Source organism: Apis florea, unplaced genomic scaffold (assembly GCF_048593485.1).
Source record: "Apis florea isolate Af1SG1 unplaced genomic scaffold, ASM4859348v1 contig_32_pilon, whole genome shotgun sequence".
Taxonomy (NCBI): domain Eukaryota; kingdom Metazoa; phylum Arthropoda; class Insecta; order Hymenoptera; family Apidae; genus Apis; species Apis florea.
Window position 1 is genome coordinate 216121 of NW_028256733.1, and position 18890 is coordinate 235010.

Consider the following 18890-nt stretch of genomic DNA (forward strand, 5'->3'; position numbering starts at 1 on the left):
ATTTATTTATTTATATTTTTGTTTATTTAATTAAAAGTATATAAAAGCAAATATTATCTATCTAAAAATATGAAATAATTATTGAATAATTTTATAATAATTAATGTTTTGAATTTATACATTAAAAATATATAATTTTTTTACATTGGGTTTTAAGAATTTAATTAAATTTATTAAAAAATTTGTTCTTTAAATTGATGTTTCATTAATGTACAACAGAGGGTGCTGAAAGGAGCATAATATTAAGAAAGATTCTGTTTGTTATATGCTCATTGGTGTTTGGCGTTTGGTGGGGCGTGTATGACATCACGACGCATGTTTCATACTATCGAATATGCCGAGTGACAGGTGGTGTAGTAGTTCTGTTACATACTGTGTATCGAGGATACAAGTCGTATCCTCGCGTCACGCGATCGGCACGTTGTCATTCGTAGGTGTCAGTGTTAAATTTTGTGATGCATACCACGATTTCACGCAATCTACTTGAGAGATTCTACTCTACAAGAAGAGGTGATTTTATTATTTCAATTCATATCTAAAATTTGGTCTTTTAGAGTATCATGTTATCATTATACCATGATCAACAAAATTTTATGGAGATACAAGGAAATCTCCATTGTGTTCTGTTCTAAGTTTTAAATATACGTCAATGGAAAATCCTTTCATAGAGAAATACTTATTCGATAATATTTATATACGAATATAAAACAGTGGTTTTCAAATCGATTTTTTTTTATCTATTTTCTGTAACTTATTTAAATTTGATTAATATAATATTATAAAATTTTTAATATAATGATTTAATTGATTTATGAATTGATGTTATATTTTGTAAAAAAAATTTGATTTTAATATTTACATATATATATAAAATAAGCTGACCGGAATTGCTTAGGATAATTTAACAATTTTTTATGTGTAAATAATGCAGTTTTAATCTTCCATATGCATTATTTATAAACCTTATATAACATTTACCATGAATTGTTACGATACCAAGCAGTATAGAAATTCGGTTCGATTTTGGACAGGTTTGATGACATCTGTAATAAACTTTTGGTATGAAAAAGACAATTTATTTTTTCCAGTGTTTTTGAGACAACTATACAACAGGCCAGGCATAGGGCCACACGGAATTTTATTTCTGTGAGTAAATTCGAGTATATACAACTCGATTTCCAAATATAATTTTTGGTAAAAAGGTACTTAGGAAAGGTTAAGGTGCATGTGTAACACATCTAGGGGTTTTTTTTTCCTTTTGCTTTAGTCAACTAATAAAATTCTTTATTTTTATTTCTTTGCCTTTCTTTTCTCTTTTTATTCTTTTATTTATCTCTAAATTAATGAATTATTTTTAGTCAAGTGTAATAAAAAAATATGTTGTCATAAATTTTATATAAATTTTTGAAATGAATTTAAATTTGAATTAAATTAATTTTTACGTTAAATGGAGTGAATTACATTCACAATAAGAGTATATATCGAATAAATTTTATTGGAAATGAAAAAAATTAAAATATTACGAAAAATTGAAATTTGATGAATAGCTTGAAACTTGAATACTTAACTTATATATATTCGTTTTAAATTTTATCTAATATTAGATAATATAATATGTATATTTAAAGAATTTTATTTATTAGTAAATTTAATAACAAAATATGTTAATGTAAAAGCTTTTTTCATATATATTATTGACTCTTCAATATTTCGGTCAGTATCGATTTTAACATGTGAAACTGGGTAGAGGTCCTTTATTTGAAATATCTCAATGCGGATTCTGTAGTTTCGGTCTTCTGAAATGTTAGAGAATATAATTTTTTTTTCTAAACTTAAGTTTATATTATTAATATATATATATATATATATATATATATATATATATATATGTATGTAATATATTCTATTTTTATTCATATAATTTTTTTGAAAATATATATATATATTGTTCATAATTAAAAATTTTTAATATAATTTTAATCAACTGTTATACTTACGAAGATCTTTCATATTCTTACGAGGTTAAAAAATTTTGAATTAATATGAACTAATTTTTGAAATGATTAAAAGTTAAAAAATATTCCCATATTTTTCTATATAAAAAATTGATAAAAATTTTCCAAACAGAGTTCAGCTCCGAATGAATTGGGCCAGTGCCATTTATCGCCCTACATCTTGGAATCACGCCGTCACCTTTCACCATTGATTTGATTTATTTAAGGTTAAATTCCTTGCTAAGTTTCTCATTTCTCAGATATATATAAAATTTGCGAATATTTTTATGTTAATATAATTCTCGTTAATCTATACTTACCTATTAAGAAACTTATCGGGAAGCAAAGAGATGATTATAAGATAGATAATGCAATTTGTTTTTCTATAAATAGAATTGTTTTTCTATAAAATATTTATTTATGCAAGTAAGTAAAATTTCAATTTTTTCATAAATATTATTTTTCAAAGAAATTATCATCTATATACTAAAGAAAAAACATGTGTATAATTTTTTTTGTTTTTGAAATTATTTATAGATTCATAGATTTTTTTTATAGATTATATTCGCTAACTTATAAGATAATTTATATTTTAACTTTAGAAATTTTATTTGCATTGATGATATTTTACAATATTACGTTCATTTGGCTCATATAAATAAATGGATGGATATACAATATCATCATTTAAGAGCTTCCTGGTTGTACCAATGAAACTATTCAATTGACCAAGAGTACCTGTCGTGAACCATTAACCTATCGAAAATGTATAAAAGGAAAGCGTGACATATTTAAACGAATATTATGGAAAAAGATAGAAAAAATTTTTATATAAATATTATTTTTATTGAAAGTATTAAATTTAAATTTAAATAGTTCATTTGTAATTAAAATTACAAGTGTACATTAATTCTTCATTCTTTTCTACAAATTAACTTTTTATAACATAATAACATAGCTTTATTTAATCTGATATATATAATTTGTTACAATTAATAATGTTATCTTTAATCTAATTGGTAAAAAAAGATAATTGAATTTATGTTGTTTTTGAATTGCGTGTTTTTTAATAACAAATAAGCGAAATAATTAATTATAATTATAGACCACATTTATTACAAAAGAAAATTAATATTAATATAATTTTATTTAATATTTATTCATGATAAATTTTATGTTTTATTCATTGATCTTGGAAATATAATATTAAATAATGGATAAAAAATAGTTAAAATAATAATAAATTTTAACTATTTGCGATTATCTCTTATAATGTAAATTAATAGAAGTTTTGATTTATATCGAAATGCAATTTTCATCAATATATAATTCAATTTACTATAGATTATTAGAATTTTCATGTTTAATGGAATATATTTTCACTGTATATATGGAGGTACTAAATTGCATTAAATCGTTTTATTGCATTGCAATTAAATTATTTTCAATTGATTTTTAAAGTGTCATTTATAAGTGACATGTATATATTTTTATAAAATAGGAAATATTGAAAATATTATCTTGATTCTTTTTTACATTCATTTATAAAATTTTATTTATTCATTAAAATTAAAAATTGTAAAATAATGACATAATATCATATGATACATATGCAGAGAAAGAGAGAGAGAAGAAAAGATATTCACATTTACTTAATTTATTAAATATTTACTTATTTCTTTAATTTTTATCATGTACATGTATCTCATCAATACATTTTTTATATTTTTATGTATATAATTTATACATTTTATTCAAATTTATATTTGCGAGAAAATATTACTTTTTCCAGAATATATTTTTATATTTCGTTTTGTAACATCAATTCAGTCAATAATAAATAAAAATAAATAAAAGAACAAATAAAATAAGTGAAAATAAAATTCCACAATTTATTTGAATCAAATTAATATGTATTTATTCATTATACGTAAAATTTAACGCATTCGATATTAATATTAAATTGTAATATCCAATTAAAAATTACAATTCAAAAATTGCTCTTTTATTATATATTGAGAATTTAGTTTAAATATAAAAAAATCGATTGATTTTAAATTAAATTAAAATAAAAAATGGGTTGAGAAGTCGAATTATTTTAAAATATCTGTCTCGAATATGTTAATATTTACAATCATTTTAGATAATATGATTTAATGATTGTTTGATTGTATACAGATTGTGCTGGGACAAGGTTGGGGAATCTATATGGGGCAATGCGTGTCTCGTAAGGCGGGCGCCGTCATCGCAACCGGTCATCGCGACTCGCTCACTTATCGTATCATGGATAAACCTGCCAAGGTAAATAATTTAATAATATAATAATTATAAGGATTAAATATTTTTTAACTAATTTTAAATTGACAATATGATAACAAAATAATTCGAAAGTAATTTAATTACGATTAAGAATAATAATTTGTAATTCGTATTATATGTAACTTGAATATTAATAATTATGAATATTAAAAAAAGAAAGAGATTAAATTTACTTTTAGTAGAACAAATTACAATTTTTTTTATCTTCCGGTATTGTACACTTCTAGATTTTTAAATTCATATACAATAGGTAGTACATAATACCGATAGGAAGTAAGAATATGTAATATATTCTGTACTACGTGGTTCATTATTTGTTGGAATTGAATGAGAAAATCTTATAGAAAGTATTCCATTGATATTAATTATATTATTAGTAAAGGTATAAAGTAAAATTCACATCATTGTATTTTACTTATAAAAGAATTGTTTATATACTTCATATAATGTTAAATGACCTTTTTAAATGAACTTATATATGTTTTCTAATTTTATAAGAAATTTTTATGTTCATTATATATTGTATATTTGTATATATTTACATGTGATCATATGTTATATATTTATACAATATATTAAACTTATAATATACTATAGATTTGCTACTAACTTGAAATATAATGTCTATATCGTATAAGATATCCAAAATAAACAGAAAGGTGTCATCTTGTAAGACATTTCTGTTATATATTCTTTATAAACAGTCAGTCTTGTTACTCATTCAAAATAACCTGTTTGTAAAAGTTATTAAATTCATCAAGAAGTAAAAAAGATGAATTAAATATGTTAAATCATCAAGGAAGTATCATAAAAAATGTGCTCATAATTTCAATTATAGATATTATACTGATATCTATAAATAAAGCAACAAAGCATATCATATAAATTGTTTTAATTTTTTCATTTTAAAGTTGATAATATATAATAAAAATTATATTTTTATTTATATATAAAAAAGATCACATTTTCATTTTATAAAATTTTTTTCTGAAAATAGAAAGATAATCGAAAATTCATATTAAGTTTCAAGTGGTAAATTATTTATACCATAACTATTATCTACTCAAATCGCGTCAACGTTTAGTAAGATATCGAATATCTTAAAAACCGCAATGTTCTCGCATTATATAAGTCGTATATTCATCAGTCAGTAGATAAATATTGATTTAACATTTATACATTTATTTACAGTGTTAATACTTTTTATGATTCTTCATTTTTCCAATCCAATTTATTTTTATAAAAAATTTTATTTTAGCATTATAATTTTTCTTTTTATTCTTTTTTCTAATAATTCAATTGATTTTAATCATTGGACCATTTTCAAAATTTAGAAAGTCTTAACTGTTCGAATCGAATATATATTGAAAGATGGTAAATAAGTAATCTAACTGCATATCCACCTACTTATTTTTCAGCACATTCCATATAGTAATTTTAAGTATTAATGTAGTCAGTAATCTTATAGTGAATGAAATTTTTCAAAATTAATGACAATTTTTTGAAAATAATAATGTTATTAAAATTAAAAAAATAAAATGAAACAGAAAATATATTTTTGATAATACATTTTTGATAATAATAGAATAATAAATTAAACAAAGTAGATAGAAAAATAAGATTTTTGCGAATGTTTTTATGTTTCTTACGCTATTGCTTAGATAAAATGTACATCACAGACTTTCTTATTCTTCTCTGTCCTTTCACTCCACTATTTGTAGCATTTCAATACATGTCTGATTTTTCGCATTACTTTCTGCATTGAAATTATTTGAAAATTCTTTTTATGCGTTTATCAACTTGTTTTAAAATTTTAGATTGACACTATGAGACATCATACTATGAGACATATGAAAAATTTTATACGATTTATTTTACGATAATTTTATACAATTTTATTATATTAAAATCAAATAGTTGAATTATAGTTAAATTATAAATTGATCTTAATCAATGAATAAATTTATTTCCAATTAATTAATCCAATTATATAATTGCACTCATTTATCATCACACAAGTATATTATTTTCTTATAATATTTTATTCTAATTCTATCATCAGTTAATTAAAAAATTTACCATTAATTATTGAATGCATGCTGAAATATCAACTTATGAAAGTATGTAATTGCGTGAATTATTCTTATTAACTGGTTACAGCACTATACTATAAATGAACGTACGAATAATGTTTTGAATCTGATAGTATATAGTATATAGTACTTTGACTACCGCACTGCAATATTATACTTATATCTTATAACTGTAGCGAAAAAGCCAGCTGATTCTCTGAGATACGAGTTGAAGGTCATGCTTAGAAAGTTCAATGTCCTCGGTATCGTTTCCATTAGTATTTGAATGTATGTCTTTTTCATATTTTATTGTATCCAAGTTGGTAGCATGTACTTCAATAGTACGAGATTTTTGCGATAGTTCTAACTTCAGATAAAGATGACGTTAGTCAGTATTTCCTAACCTATTTTGGATTATGTCTTATCTCAACGCTTTGTCTATATAATAATTAACCATTTTTTTAATTATATTGGTGATATATGATAAATATAACATTATTTTATAATTATTTCTCAAAATATTCAAATTAACTTCTTGTAGGAATATGTAAGTTGTGAAAAAAAATTTTTTTTTTTATATATTTTGCATCTGTAATATTGAAATTATATTATATATTATATATATTATATATATACATTGTAATATGTTTAATGTAACAAATATATTCTGCTTTTAATTTAATAGATATATGTATACTAATTTAAACGAAATATGCAATAAGAATATAAAAGATAAAAGTTTTAAAAAGACGAAAAATCTTCTTTTTACGAAAACTCTACCGTTATTTTATGTTTACTAATGTTACATCCATTCATGTTTTAAGAAAGTACTTTTAATAATTAATATATATATTGTTTTCACATATGTTTTCATATTCTTTATTTTTATATAATTAATTAAAGAAAGATTTACAAAGATATGCTATATGGATATTAATCTATGTATTTGTTATATCGTTTAACTTTTACGTAACTTATGCAAATGAATTAAATTATTATTCTTTATCATAATAATTACAATTTAATACAATCTTGAAAACAAATTAAAATACAACAAATAGATATATAATAGTGTTTTATAAAAATTTATTTTTATAACGATAAACAATGTAAAAAAAAATATTAAATTTTTTATTATTTAATTATGTAATACTATTAACCTGTCGTTTGCTGGACATGTACAATTACGTTGCTCGATTGCCTGTAGAATGGCGGACATATAAGATTACGGATTTTGCATGTTTTAGCGAAGATACTATGATTTTTTTTTATCTTAAATCTTTTAAAAAATATTTTCTTCTTGTAGAAAATTGAAAATTTCAAATTATATATATGAAAGTTTGGAAAATTTGATGTTCTCCAAATATTATTAAAAAATAATTACGAAAGTTATTTTGAATATTAATTAATATATGATATATAGTTTTTTATCTAGATATAAGCAATAATTGCTTTTTATGGTACAAGTCTTACATGATTGACAGAACATGCATTAATTATATATAAAAGAATGTTGTTGTATATCTATGTTTTTTGCACGACTACTTTGCATGACTGATCGTGATATGTGAAAGTAATTAATTGTTAAGTTCATCACCAATGCTAATTCACTCGAGCGTAGTTCTTGCTCTTTCCTTTCATTATATCCGCTTTCCATTGTTCTCCGTTATGCCAGTTGGTTTCATGGCGAGCATCCGCTAACCGGAAACAATGTTAAAGAAGAAAGAAAAAAAAGAAACTAGGAGAATCAACACCTACGCTCGAGATATAGAAAAGGAGAAGTTTCTCCATTTTTTGTCGAGTTTCTTTGCTATCTTTTTTTTTCACCAATAGGATTTTTATTTTTACATTCATTTCCTTATAAAGAAAGTTTCGTGCATATTTTGTTGGAAAGAATTCATACATATCGAAATTTCGAGAGAGAAATAACTTGAGCGTAATTATCTGATTATAAATGATTGAGATGAATGTTTGAGATGAATGCAATTGAATAAGTGCATATAAAAATATCAATACGTGTTATTATCATTATTATTTCAGTAGAATGCTCATTTTCATATTCATTTTATTTGAAAGTATATTGATATATAAAAATATATAAATTAATTTTTTATACGATTTAACCGGTTTATGTGAAAGATAATAAATTATTCTCTGCTGAATCGGTAATATAGAAAATAACAATATAATTATTTTCAATTTTTCCATTATTAATAAGAAACTTATTTTAATAAATATTATTTTAAATTATATTTGTTTTTAGATTATATCGTATATCCTAATAATTTTAGAAATTTTTAAATTTTTAATCAATATTTAATACAATTTACCTTCTGCTGATTATATAAATAATTCTTCAATATTACGCCAGATGGCAGAATATTACAGAAAAACATGTATTGTTACTTTTAACTTTACATATACATATGTATGTGTGTATATATATATATATATACATACATTGAATTGATATAGTTTGAATTGATATTGAATTTTTTTAATTTTCTAATTAAATATTTATTGACATTATTCTAATACGTGCATATGAGTAATATTATTTATTATAATATTTACTAATTATAATTCAATTATTTAAGACCAATTTATTTTATATTTTTTTTTCATAATAAAATATTTTAATTTTGTTTAAATTTTTCTTCTTAACCATTCAAATAATGAAAATGAAGAATATTGAATGTAATATTAATTATATGTTTTTAATTATAGTATATTATTTTCTTTAATTAAATTAAAAAAATTATTGAAATATCAAATAAATTAATTTGTGAGATTAATTTATAACAAAACATTATATAGGTTACATAATTATTTGTTATTTAAGTATTTAAAAAAAATATTTAAAGAAATATCAGATAATTTTTGATATATTTTAATAATGAGGTTATGACGTAAAAGTAAAGCCTGTTGACCTATGTTAAAAAATGCTGACAATGTGAAGTGAGATATAATGACAAGACTAGGAATATTGAAAAATAGAAGGAGAGGAAAATCTCGTGTTAAAGTGTGATGATTCATCATTTTTACAATAATTCTCGTGTTGAGAAGAAGAATTTGATCGACGTCGTGCTAATTGTCAGTGTTATCCGTCAATTCTTTTTATGTTATAATGTTCAACAAGAAAGTTTGCTTTTCAATGTATACTTCATGCACAATTTGCTTAATCTCAGTGAATGCGTGTTTTTTTATTCTTTTTATTTATAAAAGTGAAAGATTAAATGAAGTTTTACTAGATTATAAAGATAATGCTATTGTTCTATCTTAAGCTTACAATTACTTTTTTCAAAACAAAACTTATAAAAATATTTTAAATACAAATCATAGATTTTAAAAAAATTCATAATAATATATTCATGAGAGGTTATGTCATGTATAATGATTCTGAAATCATTTTGTAAAATCCTTGATAAATTACATATATGAACAATATAAGATTGAAAAAAGATCTTTTTATACGAAGTGATAATGCAAATAAAAAAATTTTTCCTACATAGTTTATTTTTGTTATTATTATTCTGATTGTCGACTGAATGTCATTAAAAAGAATATTCATATTTCATTCTAATTAACACAATTATTATTTTAATTTTTATTCATTCTTCTTGCATTAACAATTAATATAATTATGTAAATCTTCTTTCTTAATTAATAACAATTAGAAATTTCCTACAAAATTATCACTAATGTTCGCTAAAATAAATATGATGACATTCTATTATATAATTTATAAAATAAAATATAAAATAGTATATTTCCTCAACTATATAGTATATTACTACGAGAAAAATGCAGTTCTTTCACCGCGCGTTTTTGACCGAGGGTTGAACCTCCTGCATGGAGTTGCAATATTAATGAGGAGAAAGGGTGGACGAGAGAAGAGTATTCAAGTAGTGCTGCATACTAGTTCTCTCAGGAGGATTATAAAGCATAAGACTTAGAATGTCTAGTTACAAGGCTGAAGAACATGAGAAAGCTTATCTTGCAGTCTGAAAGGGATATTGTGTGAAGTTCCGTGGCACATGCTCTTTACATTCTCTTCTCGGATTCGAGTTGGTGATAACATGGATACTTGGTTTCATAGTTTCGTGTCCGTGCTATCTAGCGTATATTTCTTCGAATCAAATTTTATCAATATTCTAAACTAATAATATGAATACGAATATGTATTATTTAAAAATAATGGAAATTCAAAATTTTTTGCCATTTCTTTTTTTTTTTTAATTTTAATTCTAGGATTGCGCAGCAAACTTTTTTAAATTGAAGCAACATGATCGTGAATCAGAATCATTGTGAAACACCCTCAATGCAATTAATTGCTTGAATTCATCGTACATATACTGTACATGTGTATATGTGAGTTAATTTTTCTACATTACCCTTTTCCCAGAAGAGACACCACCCTAGAAATCAGCCAATTGTGTATTTTTTACGTAAAACGAAATAACGATCGAAATATCGATGCGGATATTGTAATATTTGTTTCTTACTTATACAGGACAATGTATCTAATAATAAAATCAATGAAAAAATGAATATTATCAAAAAAAAAAAAAAAATTGAAAGTTATACGTAAGAAAACAAAAACAAAAGATGAGATAAATTAAATGCATCGTAATAATAAAATTGTTAGATAATTCCTAATTTCTTGTAGATATTATTATGGTTTCTTGTAGATAGAAACCATAATAAAAAGGAAAAAATTAATATCATACTGATGTTTACTTTAAAGAAGAAAATATGAAATAATCTAAATAAATTTTTTAATATTATATACTTAAAGTTACTAAAATAATTTTTAAAAATTTTTTTGTATGAAATTCGAAATCTAGCGACCAACGAATATAGTGTATTCAATGGATAGTTAAGAATCCAATTCAATCTCTAGAAACATAACATACATGGGATGCAAATGAACTAATTCATGCTAAAGTATGAAACAAATTCTTTGTCTGGAATTTAATTTTCCACTCGTTGCATGCTTTGTCACGCGTATATTTTCATACAGTATTCACCTTAAGTCAAAATGCATGCATTTATATAATCGCGTGCGTATCTCGCGTACACAAATGAAAAGTAGACAGAATACAGTAATTTTCACAAAAGGCAGTTTTGAAGAATCATTTAATCATTTCAGTATGTAATAATTACATAACGATCGATTTTCTGATAAAGGTGAATTTATATATATATTTATATTAATCTTGTGATATATTTTTTTCATTATTCCAACAGGATTCATTTTCATTATTGAATAAAATAAATATATTTTACACGATTCATTAAATATTTTAACAATTTAAATTTCATCTTAACATTATTATATTAAGTTAGCATTAATATTTAATTTTCTCTTGGATTAAGATTTAAATTTCTTATATTCTCACAAAATCTCACAGAAGATCGAATTTGAAAGCAACTCTTTCACGAGATAGGGTAACACTAAAAAAACAAACAGCAGGTATATTTATAGATCGGAACCAAGAAAGAATATACACTTAGTTTAAATATTTGATTTAAAAATAGAGATTTAAGTTGATCGTACATAGTCCGATTTGATAGCATTCATAAATAAAGGTCATCAAGGATAAATGTATCTATCAAAAGATACAAATAAGAATGAAATGAATTTAAAGAAAAAAGAATTAAAAAAAAAAAAAAGAAAAAACGATGAAACTTAGAAAGTCTTTTAGATTAGCATCAAACAAATCGATTAAAAAAAATAGTATATTATATATATATATATATATATATATATATAAAATACTTTATTCTCACGATTTCTCAAAATTGTGTAATAAACATTCACCGGTATTGTATATCCATAGAACCGCTCCTAAAACATTCGAATGTGAAACCAGTCGGTAATGCGATTACTCGGGATCAACTAGACAGTTACGAGTGCTACTATCGTGATCGTTAAACGGTAAGAATTGAGCCCTTGCCGGATGAGAAGGTTAAGTTTGATGGTCCGCTTTTTGTGCATGTCACTGTACAGATAGAGGACAGAGGGAGGCCGACAAAAGTAATACTTAGATATAGTAATACTTAGATATAGAAATACATCGAAAGGCAAACGCGCGGCGCGGGCGCACTCGTGACATCAGTCGTTCGCGAGTGGTTACGATAGTGTGCGGTGGCGTCGCGACGCCGCGCTGGCGCAGTACCGTCAATCGATTCCACGATTTCGTCTGCCCGTGTAGTGGCGAGGAAACGCGAACAGTGACGAGTTCACACGAACTCGGGCGGAAAGAAGAAAAGGGGGTATGCTGGATTGAGCGCGAGGGTGAACTTCAGAAAGAAAGAGAAGGAAGCAGCGAGGGAAGAAAGAGAGTGACAGAGTGAGAGGACGGAGTGAGGTTAGGGAGACGAAAGAGGGAGAGTCAGAGGAGGTATTGGTGCGCGTGTCTTTTAGCGACAACGCGTACGAGCTGAACGCGTACAGCATCCGAAAGAGGTGACAGATTACGGGGAAGGTTTGTTCGAGCTGAAAAAACATAGCCGTGTAAATTTCGGCTCTCGTGCCTCCCTCGGTTAAAAATATTCACGCACAGCAGTGCAGGATGACGACGTTGCGGATTTAGAAGAAACTAACGTAACTTTCTCGCAAGCTGGACGCCGGGATCGATCGTAATACAGTCTTCTTAACAGCCGGGTGACACTGGCCCGAAGACATGGATTACCGGTCGTCTGTTGGCACCAGGTGCGAGGATGATTCCCTGGAGAACGAGAAAGGAATTGGTGTTGCGGTAAGGGATACAACCTTCTGTACGTGCTTTCGATCGACGATCGTATTTCGTCGTAACCTTTTAGGCTATGACATCGTTCACCATCGCATTTGCGCGATAAATATTTCCACATTCTTTATATAGGACGTTCTTTTTTCCTTCCCTTCACGGATATTGCTCACGGAATCATCAAACTTCACCGTTCAATCGTGATTCTCGATTGTTCATTCTGTGCGAAGTATAGTATCTTTCTTGCCGCAGTGCTTCAAGTGATAAATAATATGACAAGGATTAGTGTCACGTATGACGACACATTGCAAGATTCATGCGCCAAAATAATGTTGATGCGGATTTCTGTTCCTATTATGATTTAATAGAATAATGATCAATTAAGAAGATTTTTATCGCAAATCGCATGATAGAGGGACGATAAAGAAAGTGATTCAAGTTACGTTGAGTGGTAGCCACGTGTGTCGAAATTGATTTAATGAAAAAGCCTTTAATTATGATATCATTTAATCGAATTCAACGCTCAATAATTAATTACGTAAGGAGTTTTTTTTTTTAAAATATTTTTATCGGATTTCATTGCTTTTACGTGATTTTTCTTGACATACATAAATGGAATTAATAAGACACATTCGGATATTATTACAATTAGAAATATATCATTTTGTGATTCGTAGAACGTGTATACGAAAAGTATAGAAAAGTTCGTCGATTTAGGGACGGAGTTGCTCTATTTCTGGACTTTGAAACGGGTTACTTCGCATTTTTCAACTTTTAGTTTTGCTTTATTTCTACTGTACCGATGATCATCGATAAATCGCAATGTTACAATATATCAGTACGAGATATCAAATCAGATGATGATATTTTGCGAAACAGTGTATCAAGGTTGATCTTTCTTTTATTCTTTTATCTTTTATATCAAATTCTGAATTTAAAAAGAAATTTATCGAATATATATATATATATATATATATATATATATATATATATATATATATATATATATTGTATTTATGGGAGCAAAAAACGTTATATACGTAGAATTAGGTGTGAATGAAAAACGCATATCCAATTTAAAAATGAGGGCAGTAATTAAATCAAGTGCTTTCTTAACGTAAATTATTTTTACGTTGAGAAATTTTGAAACATTTTACGAAGCGAGGAATTTTATTTTGTGAAAATATATCAGCAAGAATTTTATCGCTCAAAATTTATGTTATTTTAAAAATTTAATTTATAAATATACTTATTTATCGTTTATATCGTGCAACGATATTAAATCTATAATCTCTAAAATTTGTTAAAAATTATTAGCGAAAAATCTTTATCTACAATTAGAAAAAAACATATTAATACATAAAATTTTACGAATTTTATCGACCAACGTCGACCGAACTTTCGTATTGAAATAACAATTTTAACTATCCATTACATTTATCTGCCCTTCGTAGATTCGTTCTATACTGCTCTTTACGCAACACCCATGTAACATGACAAAATAAATCCAAGTCCGCGACCTTAGACCTTTCATACTTTCGTAATTGCGTTTTTCGCATTTACAGTACAGAGTTATCGATTTCGTTGTTCACTGATTGAACCAAACGCAGCCAATCAATATTTCACAATATTTCTTCCCTCGTCATCTTAATCCCTAATAACAATGAGTAAGAATCTCTCGCGAATTTCTTTTACCGAACGATAAAAATGACTCTCTCCCTGGCCAGAAAGAAAATCCAATAAGTTCGAACAATCGATGTGATCCCGCTGCTATATATATATATATACATTTTTTTTTTCTCCCCAAACCTCTACACGCCTACCTGCGGAATAGAAAAATAACAATTATTTTATTTATCGATTCTCGAGTCGAGAAACAGAAGTAAAAAAGTCTCTCCCTTAACCCTTTCGCTACTACACTCGCTCCGCATAAGATACCGCGTATCGTACGATTGGAATTATCGCGCATCGAGTATCTTTCTCTGAAAACATTTCGTTTTTATCGCCAATTTCCCCTCCTCCCCCAATAAACACCGTCGCAAAGCAACTCGAATTGTTGCGAGGCGTAACCTCGCTGACGATCTTTCTCGAGCATTGTGCACGTATTTCGATGCGGAGAAGTAGCCCGTAGCGAAAGTAATTTTTGAGAGAGAGAGAGAGAGAGAGAGAGAGAGAGAGAGAGAGAGAGAGAGAGAGAGAGAGAGAGAGAGAGAGAGAGAGAGAGAGAGAGAGAGAGAGAGAGAGAGAGAGAGAGAGAGAGAGAGAGAGAGAGAGAGAGAGAAGGATAAATTTCAAATAGAGTTATAATGGGAAAAATTGGCGCGGATTGTCTCACTCCTCTCGTCTTCTCTTCTTTACAGAACGAGCATAAAGGGGCGTCGAAGCGTGGCGGCGCGCACACGCGCGGCACGGCGATGTCGTTCGGTTTCCGACGAAGACCGGCCTCCGGGATACCGATGCCGATAAACAATTACACGGCCGAGTCGAGCGTCGTGCACCAACGATCGAAGTCGGCCGGCCCGGAGCAGAATCGAAGGCGGGACGTGGAGGACACCTCGAATTCGGCTCTCCACAATTCGTCGTCCGGCCGATCGACGCCCCGCCTCGCGCCCCCCAAGAAGGAGTCGAGCGGGATCGCGGTGAGGACGAATCGGTTCGGTTACAGGCAGCCCCAGGCGAAATTCACGAACAAGGTTGGCGACATATGCAGCAGCCACAGCGTGAGCCACTACAATCAAGAGAAGCAGCAACACCAGGAGGCCGGTTTCATGGTGAAGCAACCGCACAGGATGGTGGTGGTGGGTGGCGGTGGCCAAGCCGCGCAACCGTTGAAGGTGAAGTCGTCGCCCGTGCACAACAACAACAACAACAACAACAACAACGGGGTGGTCTCGTTCAACAACGCTCACGTGGACGGGAATCGAAGGGCGTCGGGTATACCGGAGCCCGTAGGCAGGTACACCCTGCACACGAGCCACTTGCCCCTACCCCAGTACGCGGTGAGAATGACGGACGCGAACTCGAAGATCGCGAAAACCGCGGCGAATCAAAGCAGGAAGGTGTCCGCTGCGTCGAAGAGCTCGACGAGCTCGAAGGAGGGGTCGAGCACGGAGGATTCGGGTGTGGGGAGCCAGCAAGGTTGCGGGGAGAACGATTTCAGGGGTATGGATTACGGGGATGGATCGTTGTTGAGAAGGCACGGGGGGGGAGGGGGCAGATTTAGGAATTTAAGGATGGTGGTGAGCGGGAAGAGTTTCGACGTGAGGGACGTGAGGGACGACGACAGCACGGTGACCGAGATATCCGTGATACCATTGCCGAAAACGTTCACCTCGGCCAGCACCGGTTTGGTTAGGGAAAGGGCGACTCAGTACCAGAGGATCGTGAACAAGGACAATAGGTACACCGAGTCGACCACCTCCATGTCGACCACGTCCTCGGAAGGTTACGACGAAGGATTGGGGGAGGAGAAGGTTTACAAGGACAGGTCGCATACCGAGAAAATCCCTTCCATCAAGTCGGATTTCAGCCCGCCGAGCTCCGACGATCCTGAATACGGCCACGGGGAGGCCATGGCCGACGAATACTCGTTGAGCTCGAGCGACGAGTGCCAACGATCCGGTTCCGCTCAACACCTGCACGCGTCCTCGAGCCTGGTTAAATCGGGGACCCTTCCCAAAACCGCGTTGCGTTCCGTGCTCCTCACCATCGAGGACCCTGCGTTCGCCGCCGCCGCGGCAACGCCCACCGCCCTCATAGATGACGAGACGTCGCCCGTCGACAGCCTTTTCGACAGCCTTACGGCCAGTATCACCCAATCCGATACGAAAACACCGAAGAAGGAGAACGCGATGGAACAATCTGGGACAGCGATCGACGACGACAGCCCTGGAACGCCGACCAACGCTTCGAATTCGCTCAGTTTGTCAGAGGGTAGAGAGTATTTCGACGATGAGATCGCTGATCAACCTGGCCTCGTTTTCGATGATAATTCGAGGGCCGGTGCCGAGACGCAGTCTGCCATGGCTAGCCAAGTCGTTACCGAGAACAGTCACACTCTGGTCGAGTCCAGTCCTAAAACAGGTATGACGTATTTTAACGGAAGTAAATAATGATTGTGACGCGAGAACGATACTTACAAATTGTTCTTATTTTTTGTTATATTCAAGGTACGGGACACGGGAAAAACGCAACCAACAGCCCTCACCATGGCAAACGAATAAGCCGAGCCGGCAGTGTCGATACTTTATCCCCTTGCGAATCTATTGCCTCTGATGACTTGATATTAGATTACGAACACAGCGATGCAAGCTCCTACGAAGAACAACGGTTCGTGTTATATCGTAGTTGCGAATACGCTTTGCATCTTGAAATTTTTTTTTTTTACGTTTGTAAAGTGTTCGTCATTCTTAATGATATTGAAAAAACACAAGCGTGCGCTTGATTTAAAATCAAGTGTGAAATTGACAACTGATCGTAAAATCAATATTTTCGATTGACCTTTGTTCTTTTCGATATATATATATATGTTGAGACAGTGATTAAAAACGGATATAAATTTTATCAAAATGCAAATGAAATGATGCACTTTACAACTCGGTTTGCTGCAATTACAAACATCAAATTGAAAATTTGAATCTTTTTTTTCGAATTATTGTAAACAAAATGATGCTAAGTATATTTTTTACGCATATATTTTAGAGCGGAGACTGGCACAGCATTGCAAGATATGGATAATGCTACCATTCTCTCCGAATTGGAAGCTCAAGGTGAAGATGTGATGAGGCAATGGTCCTCTTTGTTGAGTCAAACGCTGCAACAAACTAATAATTCCAACACGATTAACAACAACGTGAACGCTGGATCAGCCAATAATAATAATCAACCAGCCAACGATATAGGGTGTGTATTTAAAATTTTATATCGCTTTTTGAAATTCTTAACCGCTTTATAACTATATTCGTGATTCCAAAACGTCGCATGATTTTGCGATAGATATAATTAATAATTCGGAAATAAAATATATTTTGGGCAAAATTTTTAACGATACTAACATATCTTTATTTCTTTTATTTTTATATTATTTTGTCTCTAGTACAATGTGTACCTATCGCCATTGGTATTAATGTATTTCAAAAAACGCATAATTCTTTTTTTAGCTTTTAAAATGCTTCTTTTCATTGTGTTTTATACATTTACGTTATACGTTGCTTCGTCGTATGTTATCTTATACGTTAAAAATTTACATTAAGATGATTCTGCTGTACAATATAAATAGGGATAACGAAATGTCGCGTTTCATCATTAATTCAATATAGTGTTTATCTGTGTATTGAATTTAATGATATTATAGAAAATTTTGTCTATAATTTAATTTTTTTTTTTTATATATTTCGTTACTTAATATTCGAAGTAAGAAAAATATAAATTCGTTAAATTAATTCATGCAGAAATTCATTTCTTTCATAAAAAAAGCTAAAAAGTTTTATTGAGATTAATGTATTTATTGAGATTTTTATGAAATATTTAAAAAACAGCACGTATTTTTGTCATTGGTAAAGTTTTAAATTTTAGGATGTGTAAAGGTAAGTTGTGTGTAACACTATAGATTATATATAAAATATATAAAAATCTGTGAATATTTATTATTCTTTCCAACTATATCATAATTAGCATAATTTTTTTTTAAATTTATCTATTTTTAATTTTATTTTAATTTCTTTTAATTAATTTCTAAAGAATTTTACTTTAGA

The 18890-nt window shown here is 29.1% G+C and overlaps 1 protein-coding gene and 2 long non-coding RNA genes across 9 annotated transcripts in view; 1 reads left to right on the plus strand and 2 right to left on the minus strand.

Annotated features, from left to right (window-relative positions):
- Positions 1 to 3519: 3519 nt before the first annotated feature.
- On the minus strand, positions 3520 to 7972 carry LOC147657087 (uncharacterized). Its single transcript, XR_015293086.1, has 2 exons — positions 7546 to 7972; positions 3520 to 4287 (listed from the first exon to the last, which is right to left on the minus strand). It is a non-coding gene; the product is annotated as an uncharacterized LOC147657087 (long non-coding RNA).
- Positions 4179 to 18890, plus strand: part of LOC100863864 (uncharacterized) — a 39610-nt gene continuing 24898 nt past the window's right edge. For 6 of the 7 annotated variants that reach the window (XM_086911364.1, XM_086911366.1, XM_086911368.1 and 3 more), the window contains exons 1-4: positions 4179 to 4295; positions 15498 to 17220; positions 17307 to 17466; positions 17839 to 18039. In XM_086911364.1, coding sequence (XP_086767490.1) covers positions 4203 to 4295; positions 15498 to 17220; positions 17307 to 17466; positions 17839 to 18039 — 2177 coding nt within the window. In that variant the 5' untranslated portion in view covers positions 4179 to 4202. Of the gene's footprint in view, positions 4296 to 12628; positions 13150 to 15497; positions 17221 to 17306; positions 17467 to 17838; positions 18040 to 18890 lie in introns of those variants that run through there. The other variant, XM_086911365.1, reaches the window with a different exon arrangement.
- LOC147657088 (uncharacterized) lies at positions 11506 to 12475 on the minus strand. The gene is made up of 2 exons (XR_015293085.1): positions 12210 to 12475; positions 11506 to 11842 (listed from the first exon to the last, which is right to left on the minus strand). It is a non-coding gene; the product is annotated as an uncharacterized LOC147657088 (long non-coding RNA).